Source organism: Vulpes vulpes, chromosome 8 (genome assembly GCF_048418805.1).
Source record: "Vulpes vulpes isolate BD-2025 chromosome 8, VulVul3, whole genome shotgun sequence".
Taxonomy (NCBI): Eukaryota; Metazoa; Chordata; class Mammalia; order Carnivora; family Canidae; genus Vulpes; species Vulpes vulpes.
The window spans coordinates 73688801-73711826 of record NC_132787.1 but is presented as its reverse complement, the minus strand read 5'-3'; the positions used below and the strand labels follow the sequence as shown (position 1 = coordinate 73711826).

Here is a 23026-nt window from a genome sequence, read left to right as displayed (position 1 = left end):
GAAAGATGAATGGATAAAGAAATGTGGTCTATGTATACAATGGAATATTACTCAGCCATTAGAAACGACAAATACCCACCATTTACTTCAACGTGGATGGAACTGGAGGGTATTATGTTGAGTGAAATGAGTCAATCGGAGAAGGACAAACATTATATGTTCTCATTCATTTGGGGAATATAAATAATAGTGAAAGGGAATAGAAGGGAAGGGAGAAGAAATGGGTAGGAAATATCAGAAAGGGAGACAGAACATAAAGACTCCTAACTCTGGGAAACGAACTAGGGGTGGTGGAAGGGGAGGAGGGCAGGGGGTGGGGGTGAATGGGTGACGGGCACTGAGGGGGGCACTTGATGGGATGCGCACTGGGTGTTATTCTGTATGTTGGCAAATTGAACACCAATAAAAAATAAATTTATTATTAAAAAAAAAAAAAGCACAGGTTGTTGGGACACCTGGGTGGCTCAGTGGTTGAGCGTCTGCCTTCGGCTCGGGCTCCCTGCATGGAGCCTGCTTCTGTCTCTGCCTCTCTTTCTCTGTGTCTCTCAGAATAAATAAATAAAATCTTTAAAATAAATAAATAAAAAGCACGGGTTGAGGGAAATGACATTTGTCATATGGGGCTCTGGACATCCAGAGCTTTTTTTAAAAATAAGGATTTTATTTATAGGGATTTTACTTATTTATTCTGAGAGAGAGACAGTGAGTGTGCAGGAACAGGGCAGAGGGAGAGGGAGAAGCAGACTCCCCATGGAGCAAGGAGCCCACCCGAATCAGGATTCATCCCAGGACCGTGGAATCATGACCTGAGCTGAAGCCAGAGGCTTAACTGACTGAGCCACCCAGGTACTCCCCATCCTTGCTATTTAAGAATTCTCAATTAGTGGTGTGGCTTGTTTGTTTTTTTAAAGATTTATTTATTTATTCATGAGGGACATGTCTCATGAGACATGAGAGAGAGGCAGAGACACAGGCAGAGGGAGAAGCAGGGTCCCCATGGGGAGCCAATGTGGGACTCGATTCCAGATCCCGGGATCATGACCTGAGCCGACGGCAGACTCCCAACCACTGAGCCACCCAGGTGTCCCAATGGTGTGGGTTTTTTGTTTGTATGTGATTTTTGTGCGTGTCCAGCCACCTTAAAATGAAATGCATAATTCCAGAGTCTGCATTTGTATTTGTATTTACAATCACAAGCAACAATAACTGTCTCAATTGTCACAAGCCAGTAAGGAAGGGTAGACCCCGTGACAAATACCTGGTGAGTTGGTGCCAAGCAAAGGTCCTATGGCATCACAACGTGCTGTGCTTGGGATGTTTCCCTGTGATTTGAAAGGAAGAGGGAAGGGAGAATGAAATTACTCCATCACAAACAGGGGACAAATCAGCTAAACCCACGAGGACAACACCGAAAACCCTGCCTGCAGACTTCAGTGCCCTAGTTCTGGGGCTCTGGAGGTTTGAGTGTAGCATGTGATTTATCATTCATGAGATGACTTTGAACTTTGATTGCATTTGTAGATTTGTTCTCGTTTAATTTGAATTTTTATTTCTGTTTATCTTTGTATGAGAGTTATCAGTATAAGGAGTTCACAAGTAGTTTTATGTTTGTACATGTTTGAGTAGCGTTATTACAAAACAAAAACTACTTAAGACAACATTGGAAGCATCTGTGATATATATTTTTATTATTTTTAAAGGAAGGAGGTCCCAGTATTAAATCTGAGAATGGACTAAAGAAACTGCCGCCACCCCCTCTCAGACCTTCAGGGTTTTAATTCCTAGAGAACAGAGTCAGACCTACCTGCCTGTAGGGGGTGGGGATGGGGCTGGAGTCATCACCTTGGAGGGAGAGGGCCTTGGGGTGTGTTCTGCTGCCCTCTGCCGGCCATGTGAATCACTGGCTGGCTCCTCCTGGGCTTGGAGAATTTGGAGGGATTTTTTTTTTTTGTCCAGAGATTGGGGGAAAGGAGGGCAAAAGTGACCTTTATTTGCAGGAGCATTGTACAGAGCTGAGCCCTCACCCTTCTGATCCCTCAAGACCTAAACTGAATCCATTCTATAAGCAAGCACTGTCTCTGCTTGGGGATTTGGCTTGGATAAGGAAGATAAAGGAAGACTGTGATCCAGGTGGCCGAGGAGTTGAATAGGAAGTGGGAGAGGTGACACTCTGGATCCTCTTAGAAGCCACACCAGAGGAAGGCTCTAGTGGTTTCACCCTGCGTGGAAGGACCCAGAGCTTTGCTTGGGTTCTTAGTTTTGTACTTGTTATAGTTGGCCTTGGTTACTTAGCTCTTGATCATTCATTCAGAAGAAAGAGGTCCCTCTGCCTTCTTAGATCTATGTGATGACCAAACTATTGAGGAGGAGAAGGAAACAGTTCTGAATCTAGGAGGACCACTTCGGCCCCTAAGAGACCCCTGGACACTCAACCCAGCCTTCTTCTCTCCAACCACTCCCTCTCCCTGCCATCATCTTTCCTTTTCTGGGTCTGCAGCCCTCCTGCCAGTTCTGTTCTAGTCAGCCACTCACTGAGGCCATACTCAGGAAGGCTAAGTTTGGGGGCTAGGTCTTGTTTGATGGGGTATTGGACAGCAGTCTTGCAGAAATGTCTAAGTATTCGGGGAGCAGGCCCCTAAACCAATCACTGCAACACTGTGGGTCAGTGCTGGAGCTGGATGTGGAAGAGGGGGCCACAGTAGGGCTGCCGGGCTCCTGCATTCAAGAGCTGGTCACTCACAGCCTTGGGGCCTGGGTGTTGTCACAAGCTTTTATCCTTCTACATAAGTTAACCCCAGCCCTATCTTTTCCTACCCTTTCTCTCTCCCTGGGAACCCAACACAGGGCCCAGCACCTGGTAGGCTGAAGGGTGGATCTGGGGAGAAGCTTTCTTGAGCAGGACAGAGAAATCATCCCTCTCCCCCTTTAGGAGGTTAATGGCCTGGCCCTCCTCATGTTGCTCACCCCTTGTTTATTTGGGGACACAGAAAACTCAGCAAAGTCTCCCCAACTCCACCCATCTGGGTCTTCCCAGTGGGCCCACCTGTCAGGGCCTCCCTGTCAGCCACTGAAAAGCCTCTCAGATCTTCTGTCACGCCACTTGCCTCCCAAGGCAACACCCACCCCACTCAGCAGACTCTTGCTCCCAGCCTTCCCCAGTGAGGACCCCAGCTCCAAGTGGGAACCCGAGCCAGGGGCAAGCCCCCAGCAAAAGTTCTGGCTCCCTGCTCCTCCCCAGAGCACCTGGCTTTCTCAGACTCAGCCATCTCCCCATTTAACCTTCAGATGACCACAGATCCTGATTTCAAGAGAACCCAGAGGCCATCTGGCCCAAAGTGCCTCTTCTAGGCTAGCACAACGTCCAAGCTCACAGACCCTACACTCAGCCTCGCATCTCTCCTCCACCCCTCACTGGCCGGGGTGGCCTTCAGCAAATGGCTTAACCTCTCTGAGTTTCATTTCCTCATCTCTAAAATGGAGATCAATAGTCCTTTCTCAGATAGTCCTCATGACTATTAGAGGAGTCCATGTCTGGGAAGTGCTTCACCAAGGGCTCAGCCAGTCACTAAAGCTCAATAAAGGGCATCATTCCATCCCCATCGTCGTTGCAAATCAGCAAGGCTTGTTAACAAGCTAGCAGAGCCACCACTGGCCAATCCATCCCGTTGAACCCCCAAACGAGCCCCGCAGAGCCTGTTGCCAGGCACATTGGCTGGGTGAGGCACCTCCAACCCTGTGCCCAGAGCTGTGCCAGCACTGTGGGGCCACAGACCAACTGGGTCCTTGAGGAAGAGGCAGTCTTGTAGGCAAGATAAGACTAATTCACAAAGCAATTAGTAAAAAATACAAGATAGCTTAAAAGTACTAAATTGTTCAGTGCAGACTATAATTGTGTTAATAAGAAGAACTATTTGTGCAGCATTTTCGCATTTACCTAGCACTTGGGAATACATTATCTCATGTAATCCTCAAAACAAACCAGCCAGGTAAGGACTGGAATTAGCCAACAAGGAGCCTGAGGCTCACGAAGGTGATGTGGCTTGTGATCACATGGCCAGTACATGGTGCTCTCAGGAAGGACAGCCCATTCTAACTCTGTCTGGGGCCAGTGAGATATACGTGTGTGTAGATGTATGTGTGCGTGCAGGCATGTATGGGTATGTAGATGTGTGTGCGCACACTGGTGTGTAGATGTATGTGATGTATGTGTGTGCAGATGTGTATGGGTATGTAGATGTATGTGTGTGTGGTGTGTATGGCTGTGTAGATATGTGTGGGTGTGTGTATCCGTATGTAGATGTGTAAGTATATGGGTGTGTAGATGTGTGTGGGTGTGTGTATGCGTATGTAGATGTGTAAGTATATGGGTGTGTAGATGTGTGTGGGTGTGTGTAGATGTATGCACAGGTGTGTATGGGCGTGTAGATGTTAATGAGTGCATGCAGGTCTGTATGTATGTGTGTAGATGTGTGTGTGTGTGTGTGTGTGTGTCCGTGTGAGGACAGCTAGGCTGCTTGTATGTTCATGGTGCAGGTGCTTCTTTGATTTTCTCTCATGCCTGCCCTGCTCTTCTACTTGCCTCCAAGATTCCCCATGGCCAGATGCAGTTCATGTTTCCCATCTATTTGCACTGTGTCTAGTGGCTCATTCTGGGTCCCTTCCTCCAGGTATGGTGACCACTTAGGTCTCTGAACCATCCAAAGGGCGGGGATTTTTGTGACCCCTATGATCTCAACACTCCCCTGAGGCCCTCAGAAATATGGTAGCAAAAGATAAGGAGCTTGCAGCTCAGGGCAGCCCGCAGTGGGCCCTGGGGGCCAGTGCCAGTGCCAATTGGGAGACCCACAAACCTGGGCCACAGCAGCCCCTGGCGGGCCTCTCAGAGACACAAAACCATGTTCCCACATCCATCCATGGAGGAGAGGGCAGAGAAGAATCCAGAAGCAGGGCCACAGCCCGGGGAAGGATGGGAAGTGGTGGAATACAGAGCAGCTACAGAAGACAGTGTGAAGGAAACTATACATTGAACTTGAAACCACAGTATCTGGGTTCAAGTCTTAGCCTCTCTGCCCCTTAGTGCCACCCCAGCCACCTAGGTACTCATCTCTGCCTCAGTTACTTTACCTGCAAAATGCAGATAATAGGAAGACTTAAATCACAGGTTTTCAGGATTCAATTAGTTACATGGCAAAGCATTCTCTGGTGTGTAGCACGTACTTTTAGGCCCACGTAATGACTTCTGTGGGCCCTGGGTGCTTTCACTTTCATGGGCCTCTTCCTCCATAAAAAAATGTTTAAAATTCTATTGTATGACTATGTTGAATAGAAGCCATGCTGGATTGTATTCGTTGTTTCTTTTCTTTTTTTAAAAGATTTTACTTATTTATTCATGAGAGACACAGAGAGAGAGAGAGAGGCAGAGACACAGACAGAGGGAGAAGCAGGGTCCATGCAGGGAGCCCGATGTGAGACTGGATCCCAGGACTCCAGGATCACGCCCTGGGCTGAAGGCAGACGCTCAACCACTGAGCCACCCAGACGTCCCTCATTATTTCTTTTGATTTGTAAAAGAAATGAAAACATTTTCATAGGTCTTTAAATGTATCGTGACTCCTAAGCATCAGACCTATAGTGTCTAGTGGATAACAGACTCTGGGGCTCCATCATGTTTGCTAATGAAGATGTTACAGGGTCTCAACAACTGCGCAGTGCTTTGGCCTGGAAGGGTCATTGTCATTCTTTTAGGAATGCTCTATCATCCTCCTGTGGGTCCAGCATTCCTGCCCTTCCCTCTTTGTACTGAATGTCATGCTTCAATGTCTAATTTTCCAGTAGGAGGGCGTTCTCTCCCTGGACATCACAGAGACGTGGGGCTGGCATGCTCTGCAGTGGGAATGGCAGGCAGAAATCAACCTGGGTGACCAGCTCCTTTAGACCTCAGGGCATGGGTATGGGGCTAAGGAGGCTGGATACACCACCCTCCCCCACCCCTACCCCGCAGCCCTCAGAATGGTAACAACAGCGCCCTCTAGTGTCCCCTCAAACTCCCTGCGTGCTCCCTGCGTGCGTGCCTGCCTCCCCTATGTTCCCAAGCACCACCCCCTCCATGTCCAGAGCATAGGGCTTGTGTGGACCTTCACATGTGTTGTCTAAACCCCTCCCCCTCGATTCATGCAGTAATTTAACTAAACCCGCAACAATCTGCAGTGTGTTTATGTGGACCCGAAGCCAACGCTAAACTCTAGATCACTGCTGTCCACAGAAATGCAATATGAACCACAAAGGCAAGCCACATATAAAACTTTAAACATCCTAGTAAAAGGAAAAGAAACAGAATTAAAGTTGATGATATATTTTATTTAACACAATACATCAAAAAATATCCTTTCAACTTGTGATCAATATAAAATTATTACTGAGATATTTCAGATTTTTTTTCATTCGAAATCTTAGAAATCCAGCATGTATTTTACACTTATGGTGTATTTCAATTAGAACACTAAATTTTCACTGGGAATACGTATCTATATTTAAACTTCATAAAATTTATAGCAGAAAAAGCAGATTCACATACCTGCATCTTTCCAAAACTACTTAAAAGATTTTAATGACTGAATCAAGTATTAGTTTTGAAATTTAAATGTAAATTAATTTTTTTACATTTATTTTTTAAAGATTTTATTTATTTATTCATAGAGACACACACAGAGAGAGAGAGAGAGGCAGAGACACAGGCAGAGGGAGAAGCAGGCTCCATGCAGGGAGCCCGATGTGGGACTCGATCCTGGATCTCTGGGATCACGCCCTGGGCTGAAGGCGGTGCAAAACCACTGAGCCACCCAGGCTGCCCGTAAATTAAAATTTTTAAAAATTAAAAATTCAGCTCTTCAGTTGCACTATTTGCATTTCAAGTGCTCAGAGTCACATGTGGCTAGGAGCTACTGAATTCCCCAGTGCAAGGCTAGATCATGAAAACTGTAGGAGCAATAAAGTATGCCCTTGTGGAAGTGAAGTACACCTCACAATTGATAAATTATTTATCCACTTAAATTCCCCAGCCAGGGTTTCCCAAATTAGAGTGCACAGAAGACTTAGGGAATCTGTAAGAATGGCAGATGTCCACCCCAGACCCAGAGATTCATCTATGAAGGTGGCCAGAAGTGTGCATTTTGAGGAGATCCCAGGGCCAGTATAGTTTATATATAATTTAGTAGTAGCTTACATATAATTTAGTATCCACATGTTGGGAGAACAAATTCTAAAAACATTTTGATCAGTAGGGGCAAATCCAAAAAGTTTCAGCCCATTGTGTAAAGCAGTGATTCTTGTCTTCAAGAAACTTTGAGATGGGGAGATGATATCTGATGTGGGGAACCACAAAACAGGGTAGAAGGAAAGCTACTGTTGAAGTTCTGCCAGAAATCAGGAACCATTGATCCCATCTGGCCTGATGAAGGACAACTCTGCAGTAAACAATCTGCAGGATTTATCAAAGAAGGACAGTCTCCCAGAGGCAAAGGCAGGGTGGAAAGCATGGAGAGGGGAGAAAGTGAGTCATGTTTTCAGAGGAAAAGACAGTGTGACCTCTCTGAGGCAGCATGATTATGGAGGTACCTAAGGAAATGCAGGCATCTGGACCTTATTTAGTGGTTAATGCTGCTATGACACATGCCCTGGATTAACACAACAGGGGAATCTGATAGAAGAGCAAGAGAGCAACTTGATTCTGTTTGCACTTTGGGGTGCATGCTTTCCCACATGGCCTTGATTTGGTGATACCAAATCTTGACTCTGTCCACCACCACCATGCATGCTGCCTGTTCCCCTGCCTGTTCTGTTGCCCCTCAGTGCCGGACAAGTCTGGAGCAGCAGGAAGACGCAGCATACCCTCTGGCACCCTGCCACCACCTGGTAGCCACTAGTCTCTGCTCACAAGCCACAGAGTGATCATCATAACACTGAACGTGCACTTTTACTCCAGGGAGTCCCACACTTCTAACAAGAGGGGAGCCTCTGACGAGGCAGGTGAATACCTCTGAATCTGGCTTGGAGACCAGATAAACCAAGGCTCAGAGACTGTGAACCTCAGACCTGTGTTAATGGATGGAGAAGTGCCCACCTGCAGAGATTCAGGATCAGGGGTCTCACCCCTGGAGCTGAAGCCCACCTTGAGCTCAAGCTCTTCATCGGCAGGTCTGAAACGATGACATGCTGCAGGGATGCTCCTGCACCATCTGGAACACCCCATCCACCCATACCCCCATACCCAGCAGCTCCAGTAACCAGGCACAGGACCACCACAGTGAGAACACAGCAGCCACAAAAGCAAAGCCAGCACCAGACCATGCTCAGCAGACTCCTGAGATTCTCTTAATGACAACTCTTAATGAGGAGAAAGTGCACAAAGCAATTCAGAGGGCAAGCCTCCCTGGGGTCTGAAGCCTGAAGGAAGTCCATCCAACCCAGCCTGGCTATTTGGGAGCATTCAGAAAGTGACCCCTCTGCTGCCAGCCCAAACTCTCAATGGTGTCCCGAAGCATCAGTGTCCAGTCGTCACCCTTCCGCATTGGGGTGCAGTGCGTCTCCTTGAGCTCCAGAGCTAGGATCTCTGCAGGGGTCTCTGGGGTCAGCCCGGCTGCCAGGACAGCTTCTGGGAACTTGGCTGCAGAGGCGGGGGCCAGACAGCACCGGGGAAAGCTGTGTGGTGGTGCAGGTGGCAACAGGAGGGCAGGTGAGAGAACAGAGGGACAGATATGGAAAGGAGAAGGCAAGGAGGGAGGAGATGAAGGAACAGGGGAGGTAGGGATAGGGTGGTGCACAGAGAGGAAAGGAAGGGAGAGAAAGAGGCAGATGTTGGGTACTTTCAACCTCTCTCTACAATGATACTGCTCCTCTTTGCTGGAGACCCAGTTCACCCATTACCTCACAGCGACCATCCCCAAACACTGATCACACACCCTCCTCCGGGACCACAGTTCTCAGGGCACAGTTCCACACAGCACCAGTCAAGCCCATGAAAGCCATTCATGCAGATTCCTGTCTCCCTTGTTTGGGGAAGAGGAGGGCCCTTGAAAGCCAGAGTACCCCAGTGACCCAGGCGCCTGTGGCCCATACATACCTGGGCTGCTGCCTATCCCTCTGCTGATAATGGTAACCCACAGCCACAGCTGAGTGAGGGCACAGCAAGTACTGGTTCTCTTCCCAACAGCGACTCATGGTCCAGGTGATGGCCTCATCCGACATGGACTCAGACGTCATTGCCCCTGAAAGCTGACAGGTCCCAGGATCAGAGGGATGGGAATCAGGGCCAGGGGAAACCCAGGGAAAGTGACTAAAAACTCACTATATAACATAGGCAGGCAACACCAGAGATTCAGATGCTATCTTCAGACAAAGAGCTCAGCTTTAGCTCAGAGAAAAATCTAGCTCCCTATGTTTCCCAGTTTTAAGTTGATTCACTCAGCTTGGGGGAAGGATCGTCTGAGTTTCAGGTCAATGAATTCAGTTACGATTAGCTCATGAATCAGCAAATTAGTATATAGTCTTGTTCCACAAACGGACACAACACAGGAGGTTATGGGGACTCAGACATTTCTGGTGCCTTGTCATCGGTGTATCCCCTTCCAGTGGGTGCAAGAACACCTTCCCAGCCCAGGTCACACCTCCTCCAGGAAGCCTCCCCTAATCCTCAGACAGAGGAAGACTCCCTTCTCACTGGCCCCTCAGTGTGGAGGGTTGATCTGATCATTCTTTGAAAATTTATTGTGTGCTATTGATGTGGGTTCACAGAAGACAAAGAATGTGTTCTATCTTTGTATCTCCAGTACCTAGCACAGTTCTTAGCTTACAGGGGATACAGGGGATACAGGAATGAAGGAATGAGTGATGGCTGTTCCAGCAGGTGGAAAGTCTTGTATGTGTACAGCCAGGGAGGGAATGAAGCAGTGTGGGATCTGGTGTCTGTTTCCCTGGAGCACCTCATTTACATGAGGAGAAGGAATGCAGGATTGAAACAAACCATTAACCAAATAAGTTGATCTTTGGTTGTGGTATGGTCTGAATGTTTGTGTTCTCTGTCCCCCAAACCCAAATTCATATGTGAAAAATTTAATCCCAATGTGATGGTATCTGAAGGTGGGACTTTGGGGAGGTAACTAGGTCAGGAGGGTGGAGCCATCATGAATGGAATTAGTGTCTTTATAAGAAGAGGCCAGAGAGCTTGCTAAATGTCTTTCCACCATGTGAAGCTATGAGGAAACACTGGCAGTCTGCCACTTCTATGGAAGTTGCTCCCACCAGAACCCAACCAGGCTGGCACCCTGATCTCGGGCTTCTGGCATCCAGAACTGAGAGAGATTAATGTCTGTTGTTTATAAGCCACCCAGTCTCTGGTACTCTGTGATAGTGGCCCAAGCTAAGACAGGTGGCATCACAGGGAACATTGAAATTCCACTGTGGTCTGCATGGGTAGTGGCTAAGCCCAGAGAACTATATCTAGTTCTGGGAACAACCCTTGAAGACAGTCATTGACTGTGTAAAATTCGGTCATATAAGGGACAGCTAAAGGAACTGGAAAGACTCAACAGAGAAACGAAGATTCTCTTGGAATATGGGAATCACACTATTCCCCTGGGCACAGGTGCAAAGGAGGAGACCCCAGCTCAGCATATAGAACCTCGTAATGATGAGAGCTGGTGTGAGGTAGTGAGGTCCTGGTCACTGGACATACAGTCTGGATGAGTTGATGGGATGTGGTAGAGAAAATTAAAGACAACATCAACATATGAAATCCTTTTTCTTAATGTAAAATAAGTGGACCATCACCAGGTTGCATTAAAATAAAAGTAATCGGGGCACCTGGGTGGCTCAATCAGTTAAGTGTCCAACTCTTGATTTTGGCTCAGGTCATGATCTCAGGGTTGTGAGATCAAGCCCCACATTAGCCTCTGTGCTGAGCATGGAGCCTGCTTAAGATTCTCTCTCTCCCTCTGTCTCTCCTTCCCCCTGCCCCTGTCCACTCACACACACTCTCTCCCTCTCAAAAAAAGTAATAAACAAATTAAATAAAAGCAATCCTTCTTAACTAGATTCCTACCACTCTGAAGAAATAAAATTACTCCTTTTCCTTAAAAAAAGAAAGAAAGAAAGAAAGAAAGAAAGAAAGAAAGAAAAGAAACTCAAGAGGACAGATGTCTCTGTTCATACTAGTTGGGCAAAGTAGCTTCCAGTTGTTGCTACTGCTGAAAATCAACAATAATAAATAAAAATAATAATAATAGTCGATGTATCAAGCCCTGAATTACCAGGCAGTATACAAAGTGTTTCATGGGTATTATTTGACTTAAATCTTCAACAATGATAGGCATTCTCATTAGCCCCACTTCACTTATGAGGAAATTGAGGCACAGAGTTTAAGAAACGGGCCCAAGTTCTCATAGCCAGCTTAGAGCCAAGCCCTGTCTGACTCTAAACTAATGCTTTCTACTGCCTCTCCTCATTCACTAAATTAATTCACAGAAAGTGACTGCAAAAGTACCTGGCTCATAACAGGTGCTCAAGAAACAGGTACCCTCTTTCCTTAGACAGATTTTCAAATCACTGTTGGGTTTCATGGCTACACCCTTCACCTTCTCTGTGATCCATGAATGGTGAGGTGACTGACCTTGCTGTGCAGTTCCTTGGGTAGACTCATGCTTTGGGTCCTTTCAAACTGCTCCATGAGGGTTCTTGTCCCCTGGCTGTCAGAGCCAGATAGCAGCCAGAAGATCCTCTCCATGTTGTAGGGCACCTGGGCAGGAAGGCAGGGTGCCAGGGGCCACACTGATGTCCGTTCTTGACCATGCCCACTCAATCAACACCTGGACCAGGTGCACACTTTCCCACAGGCCCTACCTGAATGTCCATAGCTGAGGCCAAGGTCAGTTCAACGGACGCAGACAGAGAGAAGTCTCCTTGCTGCACAGTCCTGTGGATGATGTCATTGTGGTTCACTGCTGCGACCAGGCGGATGGGCAGGCCCATCTTCTGAGCAATGCACCCAGCTTAAGACAAGAAGGGAGAAGAACAAAGTTTTCTCAGACATGATACCCCAAGTACAAGAAATAGACGAGATTTAGACATACCAGACTTCATCAAAATTAAGAAACTTTTGTGCTTTTTGAAGATTTTGAAGAATTGTGCTTCAAAGACACTATCTAGAAAATGAAAAGGCAGCTCACAGAATGGGAAAAAATATTTGCAGATTGTATATCTGATTAAGGATACAGAATATGCAGATAACTCTTACAAATCAACAATAAAAATACTAGTAGCTCAATTTAAAATTGGGCAAAAAGACTTGGACAAACATTTCTCTAGAAGATATATACATGGCCAATGAGAACATAAAAGATACTCAACTTAAGGAAAACATAAACCAAAGTCACAAGGACATACCATTGCAAGTCCATTAGGATGGCTAGAATCAAAGCATTGGTGGGATGTGGAGAAACTGAAACACTCATATGTTGCTGGTGGAAATTTAAAATGGTGCAGCTGCCTTGGAAAAGTCTGACAGTTCCTCAAAAAGTTAAACCTAGAGTTACCATGTGACCCAGAAATTCCACTTGTAGGTATATATGCTCAAGAGAAGGGAAAATACAGGAATGCACAAAAACTTACATACCAATGTTTATAGCAGCATTATTCATAATAGTTATAAAACTGAAACAACCCAAATGTCCAATAATGGATAAATGGATACACAAAATGTGGTATACGTGCACAGTGGAATATTATTCAACCATAAAAAGGAAAAAAGTATTCATACATGTTATAATATTGATGAAACTTGAAAACATATAAAGTGAAAGAAGGTAGACACAAAAGGACCCAAGTTGCATGATTCCATTTGTATAAAATGTCCAGAACAGGTAAATCGATAGAGTCAAAACAGATCAATGGTTGCCTGGAGCTGGGGGAATGAGGGGAATGGGGGAGTAACCACTAACAGGAACAGGGTTCCTTTCCAAGGTGATGAAATGTTCTGAAACTGACTGTGCGGGTGGCTGCACAAATCTGCACATATACTAAAGACTGTTCAGTTGTATACTTTAAACGGGTGAAGTGTATAGTATGTGAATCATATAACAATAAAGCAGTCTCTCTCACACACACACCAGGCACACATGCCTGCTACCACTTGCAGAAGAGAAAATGAAGGTTCCCTGCTGAGTGACACATGCTCTTGACCCTGACTCAGCCTCCTAGAAGCAGCGCCTTCAGATAGACCACACCTCCTGGAGAAGCCCCATGGAGAAGGACAGAGCAGTGAACTCGGCCCACCCTGCCAGCAGTTTCTGTTTGCATGGAACAAACAAGGAATTCCTCACCCTGAGAGAGGGAGAGAGTCCTAAAAGGTAGTCATCTAAGGAAGGTTTTACATACTTCACGAATGGTTCATCTGTGGAGGATCATTAAGAGGAGTTAGGGAATCACCACCTCACCCCAACATCACTCTGAATTTTGCAAAGCACTTTCACATTCTTACTTCCCTTGATCCGCCTGTAAACCCCATGCTATTGGTGTATGGCAGAGGGGATACAGATGTTCAAAAGGGCCCAGGGGCTTAAATTTAAACAGCTAGTTCCTGATGGAGCAGATATCGATAGGAACACTCTCTGCAAGTGTTCGTTTTGTGCCCACCACTGTGGTAGGCACCAGGACACGTGCAGGCAGCACCATTCATGCAAATGGGGAGCCCAGTGTGTTTTCTCCCCCAATGAAGATGACTGAGCTATCCTTGCCTAACCGCCAGTGCCATTCTTCCCACCCCCATGGTAGTGGAAGAAGTCAGGAAGCCTCCTGACTGCTAGGATGCTTTCCTGGTCTCACTGAAGCCACCTTTGGCACCCATCAGAAGCAATGCTGCCGACAGAACCATCAGAAACAGTGGTGCCCGTTAGGAGGCAGCCTAGCAAGCTCAAGAGGATGCAGGCTCTGGAGGTGGTGATTCTGGCTCTGCCATGACCTGTGTGTAAGCAGGGGCAAGCTGGCTAACTTAGCTGTGTCTCCGCTTCCTCATTATAAAGGAGGGATGGGAGTACCGTCCTCATAGGTGCACGTGAGGATTAAATAAGTTGATATGTGAAAAGCACTTAGAGGGCTGCCTGATGCACAGTAAGTGCTAGATAAATGTTTATTATTATTATTTAAGATGATTTTACTGCCACGCAGCAGCACAGCACTTCACCCTTACAAAGTTCAAGTACACACATGAAGGATCTCACTTGCATTTCACGGTAGCCCTGAGAGATATGATAAGCTATCCAATATTGCTTTTACAGCCGAGCAGCTGAATCTAAGGGACTGCTCCATGGCCATTCAGCTGGGGCCAGAACCCTAAGTCCACACATCTTTCCACCTTACATGGTTTCTGGGTAGTATTCTAGGAGTGGGAACATGTTGTGCCAGTTGCCCTCATACTAGGCAGCTGGCTGAGGCTGGGGGTAAAGTCCGGATATCTGGAGGTGGGGAGTGCCAGGCCAAACCAGAAGTTGAACCTTAACCTCATCTCTCCACACTCTCCTGAGTGGGGTTAGCCCATCCTTCCCCGCTGCAGCAAAAGGCTGGGATGTCCTCCCAGGGACTTCGGGGGAGGTTTGCTAGGGGCTCCTTCTGTGTGGTTGCCTGTCACCTTCAGCGTGAGGACTCAAACTTTCTCCTCCCAGTTGTAGCCAAAGGGCAGCTGGAAGAACTAGGGCCACAGGTATTTTTCTGGAAAGGCCATTTCTGCCCAGGGGTCTCCTTACCTGCAAGGTTACCAGCAGCCCCTGTTGGCACAACCACCTCCACGGGGGGCAGGGGGTATGTGTCTAAGGATGGTGCACACCGGAAATAAGCAAAGAAGTGATGGGCCATTTGCACAAGGACCCGGGCCCAGTTGATTGAATTCAGACTCATCAGATTGTGCTTCTTGACAAAAGCCACGTCGGCAAACACGGCCTTGATGGGCTCATCAAGCTCATCACTGTTGCCCTCCACTGTCAGGGGAGAGAGCAGAGGGTAGCTGTCAGAAGCATGAAGAACCCCCACGTCGCCAGTACTTGCCTACAACAAGGCCCTCCCACACTGGGCCCATCCAGCTGGGACCTTCACTTGGCTTTAGTTTCTGCTTTCCCAGGTCTTGGCCTGGCTTTCTAGACTCAAAATTAAGCAACTCAGGGTGCCTAGGTGGCTCAGTGTTTGAGCATCTGCCTTTGGCTCAGGATTCGATCTCTGGGTCCTGGGATTGAGTCCCACATCAGGCTCCCTCTAGGGAGCCTGCTTCTGCCTCTACCTGTGTCTCTGCCTCTCTTTGTGTCTCTCATGAATAAATAAAATCTTAAAAAAAAATTAAGCAACTCAAGGAAAGAAACAACATCTCATATTCCTGTGGTCATACTTCCAACATCTCTACCATTATAAGAAACTAGACATAAATGATCAACCTTCGAGGTGGGATATTGGGAAAAGAACTCTTCCTTGGGGGATCCCTGGGTGGCTCAGCAGTTTAGCCCCGCCTTTGTCCCATGGCCCGATCCTGGAGTCCCAGGATCGAGTCCCATGTCGGGCTCCCAGCAGGAGCCTGCTTCTCCCTCCTCCTGTGTCTCTGCCTCTCTCTCTCTCTATGTCTATCATAAATAAATAAATAAATAAATAAATCTTTAAAAAAAAAAAAAAAGAACTCTTCCTTGGAGCCCGTGCCCACCTGCTCTACTCTCCAGGAAGAAGGAGAGATGGTTTCTGAGGCTATGAGGTGGCAAGAGGCTGATCCTTTCTTTACCCCATGGTCCTCCACCGGGGCTTGGGGTTAGAGTTATTGTTCCCATATGCTCTGCCTTTCTCTCAGATCACAGAGAGGCATTCTGCTCTCTGCTCCATGTGGTAGGTAAGCTGGCATGGACCTTTCCTCCCCAAACTGGGTGTGGACACAATTTAATTTATGGATGAATTACTGGGGAAATTTATGGTGAGTTGGCTATGAGTCCAAGTTGTGCTTCTCAATCCTACTCAATGAGCAATCAAACCAATATTGATCTCTTATCTGGAACCTGGGTTTATTTCTCCACCAGATCCAAACTTGAAGGTGAGGGGTAAGATTTACTGCAGGAAGTGCCAGAATAGGCATCAAGGTTGTTATTCATTCCACTGTATAGCAGCAATGAGGTCAGGGGGCTGACTCTAGATCCACCCACACGCCAGTGGGATGTCGCTGGGGTTCTAGGAAAAGATTCACTGCTCTTAAGATGGAGCCACAGGAGGAGAGACTTAGTTACATTAAGTAAGCATCACATGCCACAAGGGAAATGAGCCTTAGGATTGGGGAAGGCAGAGCAGAGAATGCAAAGAACCTGGGTCCCCACTGACAGACAGTTGAGTCACTAAATCAGCTGTTTGGAACCTATCTCACCTCTAGGCATTCACTTACATAAGCTGGAAAATATTCTTGCTCAAGTTGGTCTGACTTAGATTTTCTGTTACTTCCAGCCAAAAATATCCCAAATAATCTATAACTAGTAGACATTAAAATAATGTACTAGTAGTACATTATTTTATAACTAAAATAATGCTGATTATTTTGCACTTAAGAAGAACCAAGTATAAAATATATATGGAAAATGATGACTTTAAAAAACATCGGTGTCCAACACACAACAATCCAGGTGGCCCTTCCCTACTCCCTGGGCTCCCTAGTTTAAGAGAAAAAAAAACATAACCATTCAGCTCTGGAACGAACACACATCCTCCTAGAAACCAAATCAGAAGATTCCAGAAAGGAAAGGAAGGACCTGAACAGTGCTATTTAGAAACAAAAATTAATTTCTTTAAAGTCTGCTGTATTATTAGTTCTTGAAGCTCAGAACATGTACAAAACAGAAATGCCTCATGGGCTCTACATTTATGACATGTTGCACTCATCATCATCCACATTTCTACTACTATTTTACAAATGCACCGTTCTCCACTCTGTGGTCAGGAACCAAGCTTACATATAAGCTCTGAGGTAAAAGCCTTCCAATATCTGCTATAAGGCAAGAAGGGAGTACGTCCTTGGTACTCCTCTGGCAGAAGAGAGGTACAGAATATTATTCTTTGCTTTGATTCTAGGCAAAGATAGTTCTACCTCCATAACTAGCAATTATAGTGCTTAGGGTATAATAGGGACCCTTGGGAGCCCAGATTATCATATGTCAAAATTTTGCAATGAGTGCAGGAAAATGCAGCCAAATATGGGCAACCACCAATGCTAATGTGTAAGATTTTCCAACATCTGCATTAGCTAAACCCAGAAATTTTCATTGGAATGTGTATGTGCTTGCTAAAGAAAAGAGAAGGGCTTTTTGCTTACTTTTGAACACATCGACGAAGGATCTTCATGCTACTCCCATGGGTAAGGTTTCTTTGCGCTATGCTTTTGCTCCTTGACAAAACCAGTGTTATATGAAAACATCCCCTATGGGATTACGCCAGAAGGCCAGGTGAGTTGGGGGAGGAATGTCTTTTGCCATCACATTTGCTCTCCTGCTAAGTGAGTGATCAAACCAAGCCAGGCCTCCTGGACAGCTTTCCCAAGGCCACAGTCTACAAAACCTCACCAAGACCCCCTACTCCTCATATCCCCCACCCCTACTTTGTGGCTACCTGGGGTCTAGCTAGGTATGAAAAGTGGAAATAAGATGGACGGCTCCACTCAAGCTCATCCTGCCCTTTTACAGTTGATTTCTACAGAATAGATGCTGATATTAAAGGAGATATTCTTTTGCTCCTTTTGCTCTTCTGCAAGTACAATATGGCAAAATTTATGATGTGGCCCAGGAAGAGGTATCTCCAAAAATGGATACTACCGAGTAGTTTCCTAGACTGCTAACCAAAAGCATGACTTACTTGTTTCTATCCTATAAGGGAGGGCATGAGCTGTTAACATGTAAGGACATTCTTTTAAAATAGTTATTTAACATGTTTGTGCTCTCTAAAGTTCAATGCCCTGGAACAAAACCCAAGGCACTTGGCTCAGGCTATGGGTCTGGTGGCTGCCTGTATATATGGCACCAGTAGGCTGAACTTACGTAGAGGTGGCACTCTTTGGGGTATGGTTTTCAACCTACACTTCTTGGGTCCTACTGTCAGTACTTGTTTATGCACTTGTCATCTCTGATAGCTTATAAAACTGTGTTGCCAAGAGCTTGTCTAGAGCTGAGCCAAGGCATATACCAACCTCATGACTGATGAAGAAAGGGAGGGACAGAGAAAGAAGAGGAAGGATGGTCAACTAATCACCTGACTAGTTGTATTCCAGCCCATTTCCCAAAATAGACCCATTCAAGGTGGCCATGCTTTACCTGGAGCCTCCATCCCAGCACTCACCTCCAAACACATGGACATTCTCCCTCAGCACTGTGGTCATCTGGAGCTCTTGAATCTTTGTGCAGTGACCCTTGGGCAGCAGAACAATGATGTCTATGTTCTTTGCCCCTTGAACACTCTCAATGGCAGCACTCCCTGTGTCCCCAGATGTTCCTGGGTATGAAGAAAAAATAACCCTCCTCTTTAGATCATGGTAGATGGAAAAGGAAAGAAATAGCCCCCAAAGCATTCCTGCCACATGAGGCAATGTCTACTTCAAATACCTGAAGAGTTGGAATCTAGTACTTAATCTGGGGTCCATGAACTTCCTAGAGATCCTGGGACAGAAATCAAGGAATCTGTGTGGACTTGGTACCAGGTAACCTTATACAATTTGTGTACTTAAAATACTACTCTGAGAAGGTTCCGTAGTCTCCACCGGACTGTCTAAGGGGTCCGTGGCACAGGAAAAGATTACAAATCCTGCTCTAGAAGAACCAGTAATACAAGCTCCTTGAGAGATATCAATGCAGGGCATCCTATGGATGAATACTAGCAAGTGAGGCACCTCAGGGGCTCTGGCCCTCGTGCCCGCAACACACACCTACAACCACAGTGATGTGCTTCTCCTTCTTCTCCAGGAAGTACTGCAAGAACTGTGCTGTGCAGCACAGGGACAGGTCTTTAAACGCATACGTGGCCCCATGCCACAGCTCCAACACGTTCAGCCCATTCCTCAACCTGGACAGATGGACCACCTCTCTGTGGCGGAATCTGCTGAAGGCCCGATCGATCAGATCTGTGAGGGGAGAGGGGTTGGACAGTGGAGGAAGGGTATTATCTCTTCCTCAGGTTCTCCCCTCCCCCCCCCCCACTTCTTTCCGCTTTTGAATTTGAAGTTTCTATCTCCTGCTACCAGATAAGAGACCAGAAACGTTTATCCCAAATGAGACTGCATAGGAGTATAATTACATAATCCTAGAAAAAAGTCTGAAAAGACATGAATAACACTGTTCATAGATTCCTCACAGAGATGCCCCCTAGAGAAGAGAAATTGTGCTGTAAGACTCCCATTTTCTACTTTATAAACTTTATCATTAGGATTTCTCATGTGCATGTAGGTCAGCAGAGGTTCAATTCAACAATTGTGAAACAAACAAATCAGTGTCTCATCTCTTCTAATGCTCCTTCCTAAAGACCAGACGTTGTTTGTTTTTGCTATACTAAATTTCACACCTGTGATACCAGAACCTTGGGATGGTTTACATATAATCCTATCTAAGGCAGGTCATTTTAGGTGGCGCTCCTCAAACCTTAATTGACAGACCAATCACCTGGGATCTTAAAATGCAGATTCTAGTGCAGTAGGTCTGAAGAAGTCTGAGAATTCTAGTAAGTGCCCAGGCAATGCCATCAGTGCTAGCAGACCACATTCTTGAGTGGTCTTCTTCTCTCTAGCCCTAAACTCTCACCATCGCATTGTGGATTATTTCACATTTGGCCTATAGACCAGTAGCCCATGGACACTTGCTAGGAATGCAGAATTTTCAGGTGCACCCTAGACCTACTGAACCAGAATCTGTATTTTAACAGGATCTCCAGGGCACCTGGGTGACTTAGCCGTATTTTAACAGGATCTCCAGGGCACCTGGATGGCTTAGCCAGTTGAGCATTTGCCTTGGGGTCAGGTCATGATCCTGGAGTCCCAGGATCTAGCCTGCTTCTCCCTCTCCCTCTGCCCCTCCCCCTGTTCCTTCTCTCTCAAACAAATAAATGAAATCTTAAAAAACAAAACAAAAGAAAACAAAACAAAACAGGATCCCCAGAGGAGTCCATGGGTACATTCTAGTTTGAGAGGATAGTTTGGTCCAGGACACTCTCAAGGTCCTTTCTGAAATTACCATTCAAGGAAACAGAACAGCTATCTAAAGGCCCAGGTGCTTTATATACAGGTAGGAAATATCTCAACATTCAAGCATCTCAGGATGTTGGTGAAGTCTCTGGTCCTGAAGAGGTTTTTGAGAAACATTGTCTGCAGACCACCATGGCATTCATCTCATTGAAGATAGAAGGAGGAATGGATGAACTCTTTGGGGATATTTACATTTCTGGGGTTCTAGAATCTGGGGGGAAAAAACTCCAAAGTTTGGGAAATAGGACTAGAAACCCCCTAGGGGTTAAGTGATGGATTTGCAGCTTTGTGGGGTGCTGGACTGGCAGTGGAGTGAGGTGGGAGAGAAGGGAGGCTGGGGGATGCTCACCATTTAAGACTTCTTTTGGAATGAGCTCAGGACCAATGAAGAGGGTGCACAGCTCCTTCACCAGGCTGGGGTAAGAGAGCGCACTCCACTGATGCAGGGTCTCTATGCCCAGCTGTGGGAGCTCCTCGGGCATGAAGAGACCCCCATCGGGAGCATAGCCAGAGAAGAGAGCCCCCTCAAAGTCGACCCGTGGGGCCATGCCCCGAGTGCTGACATACCACATGATCCTGGCAGCCTGCAGAGGGAACAGTCCCACAGGAAGAAGCTGAAGTATACACAGCACTTTCAGCTAGCCCCCAGACCACCACTCATAGTTGTAAGCATCCCCGCCCAAGAGACTGGATCCCTGTCAAGTCTCATGACAGCTTCATCTGAGACTGTCCAAATCATGACCTCTCCAGTCGACATGAGGCAAATCCATGGACCTTGGGAGAGGAGGTACCAAGTCATGCCAGGAAAGGAGAAAGTTTGATCCTCGCTGTCGAGCAATGAGGGAACTGGGAAAAGACCATAGCAATAAGGCCACTGCCATTCTGACAGTCCTCTTGTTAAGGAGAGGACCACTACAGTTGGCTATACACCCTTTTGAGAGACACCTCCGTCCACTTGTGCCCAAAAAGTAACCACCTTCAATGGTTATACAGCAATGTTGCCTAGGTTATAATCGAGTAGTTCCTCACTCTGGTAGTTTGTTGGAATCAACTTGGGAGCTTTAAAAGAAATATTCCCTGGATCAATCAGGTTAGACCCTCTAGATGAGAGGCTCCATGTATGAAGTTATTGTGCAGCCAGGGTTAAAAATACAGTAACAAACTTGTCCCACTTTCCCCAGGACCTTCCTAGTTTCAAAGCCGAAAGTCTCATGTCCCAAGAAACTCCTCCGGGCAGACAAACTAGAACGGCCCGGTCATCTTCATTAAAAACCAGTGCCCTACCTCTCAGCCTAATTCTGGAGTAGTTAGAAGTGCTGGCAAGTACCCTTAGTACTGTCTAGCCAAGGCTAACTGGCCCTGTGGGGACTCAGGACTCTTTGATTGGGGTTGTGGGAAGGGCGAGTGTCCAAGGGCACCCAAGGTCTAACTCTGGTCACAATGCCGCATCAGTTAGGTACCCAGGAGCCAGGTGCCATGTCTGAGCTGAGCTTGAGCTCTGAATACCTTTCTCTGGGTGAATTCAGGAGCTCTGGTTTTAAAGCCCCAAGGCCAGGAAACATTTCGGGAAGGACCCAGCGAGGTGAAGAAATTTTCTGATAAAGGTGGGGGCAGGGCAGGGACTTGGACCCCCAAGGGCTGAGTCCCTGGCAACCGATCACGGACAGCGCCCCTGGGGGTGGTGGCCCCAGCAGGCTCAAGGCAGGCCCCCGTCACCCTGTCAAGGAGGTCCTCCCAGTCACCCACCAGGCCCTGGGTCAGGCAAGGAGGTTTTGATAAGGCCTCCAGGACAAGGCGCACTCCCAGCTTCTGAAAACAGGGCGGACTTCTCAGTTTCCGCCTCTGCGGGTCCTGCAGAAACCCTACAGGAGGCGCGAAGCCTGGAAAACCCTCGAGCCTCCGGTTCCTCCAAGTCCGAGCAGGGCGCCGCAGCTGGAGCGGGCAGAGGGGCCCACGAGGTCAACCGCGACAAGTTCAGCAGCGCAGATTAACCCCTACGGCTCCCCGGGGCAGAGCGCCGCGAGCGGCCGCGGGAAGCGGAGGCGGCCAGGGGCCCAGGCGCCGGCTCGTGCGCGGGGCTGGCTAGGCCAGGGGGGCGCCCGCCGGCCTGGCGCGGTCACCGCGGCGAGCGAGCGAGCTGCGCCCCGCTCGGGATCGGCCGGCCTGGGCCCCAGGGGCCGGAGGGGCTGCCGGGGCCCGGCGGGGGGCGGTTACCGGATTGGCGGCGCGGGCGGCTGCGGGGCGCGGCCCGGGGGAGCAGGCGCGCGGGCGGGGCGGGGCGGTGCGCGCGGGCGGGGCGGGGCGGTGCACGCGGAGGGGGCGGGGCGGTGCGCGCGGGCGGGGCGGGGCGTGCGGACGGGGCGGGGCGGTGCACGCGGAGGGGGCGGGGCGGTGCGCGCGGGCGGGGCGGGGCGTGCGGACGGGGCGGGGCGGTGCACGCGGAGGGGGCGGTGCGGTGCGCGCGGACGGGGCGGGGCGGTGCACGCGGAGGGGGCGGGGCGGTGCACGCGGACGGGGCGGGGCGGGGCGGGGCGCGCGGACGGGGCGGGGCGGTGCGCGCGGACGGGACGGGGCGGGGCGGGGCGCGCGGACGGGGCGGGGCGAGGCGCGCGGACGGGGCGGGGCGAGGCGCGCGGGGCAGTGCGCGCAGAAAGCACCCGTTTATTCCTCACTGGGCACTTTTTTTTGTTTTTTGGTGTTTTTTTGGTATGTATTTTTTTTTATCGGGGCTCGATTTGCCAACATATATAT

The 23026-nt window shown here is 48.0% G+C and overlaps 1 protein-coding gene across 10 annotated transcripts; it reads right to left on the bottom strand.

Moving 5' to 3' along the window:
* Positions 1 to 918: 918 nt before the first annotated feature.
* Positions 919 to 22567, bottom strand: THNSL2 (threonine synthase like 2). Of its 10 annotated transcripts, XM_072767119.1 has the most exons (10): positions 21782 to 22245; positions 20625 to 20859; positions 18968 to 19162; positions 18385 to 18537; positions 14790 to 15020; positions 11893 to 12041; positions 11663 to 11788; positions 9119 to 9270; positions 1259 to 1322; positions 1034 to 1138 (listed from the first exon to the last, which is right to left on the bottom strand). In XM_072767119.1, the coding sequence occupies exons 2-9, from the start codon at positions 20845 to 20847 to the stop codon at positions 1286 to 1288; spliced, it is 1266 nt and encodes a 421-aa protein (XP_072623220.1). In that variant the 5' UTR covers positions 20848 to 20859; positions 21782 to 22245; the 3' UTR covers positions 1034 to 1138; positions 1259 to 1285. The 10 variants fall into 10 exon arrangements, with proteins under 10 accessions (XP_072623216.1, XP_072623220.1, XP_072623221.1 ...); XM_072767115.1 differs by lacking the exon at positions 9119 to 9270 and having other exon boundaries at positions 919 to 1138; XM_072767120.1 differs by lacking the exon at positions 1034 to 1138 and having other exon boundaries at positions 1175 to 1322; positions 21782 to 22425.
* Between the last annotated feature and the right edge of the window lie 459 nt (positions 22568 to 23026).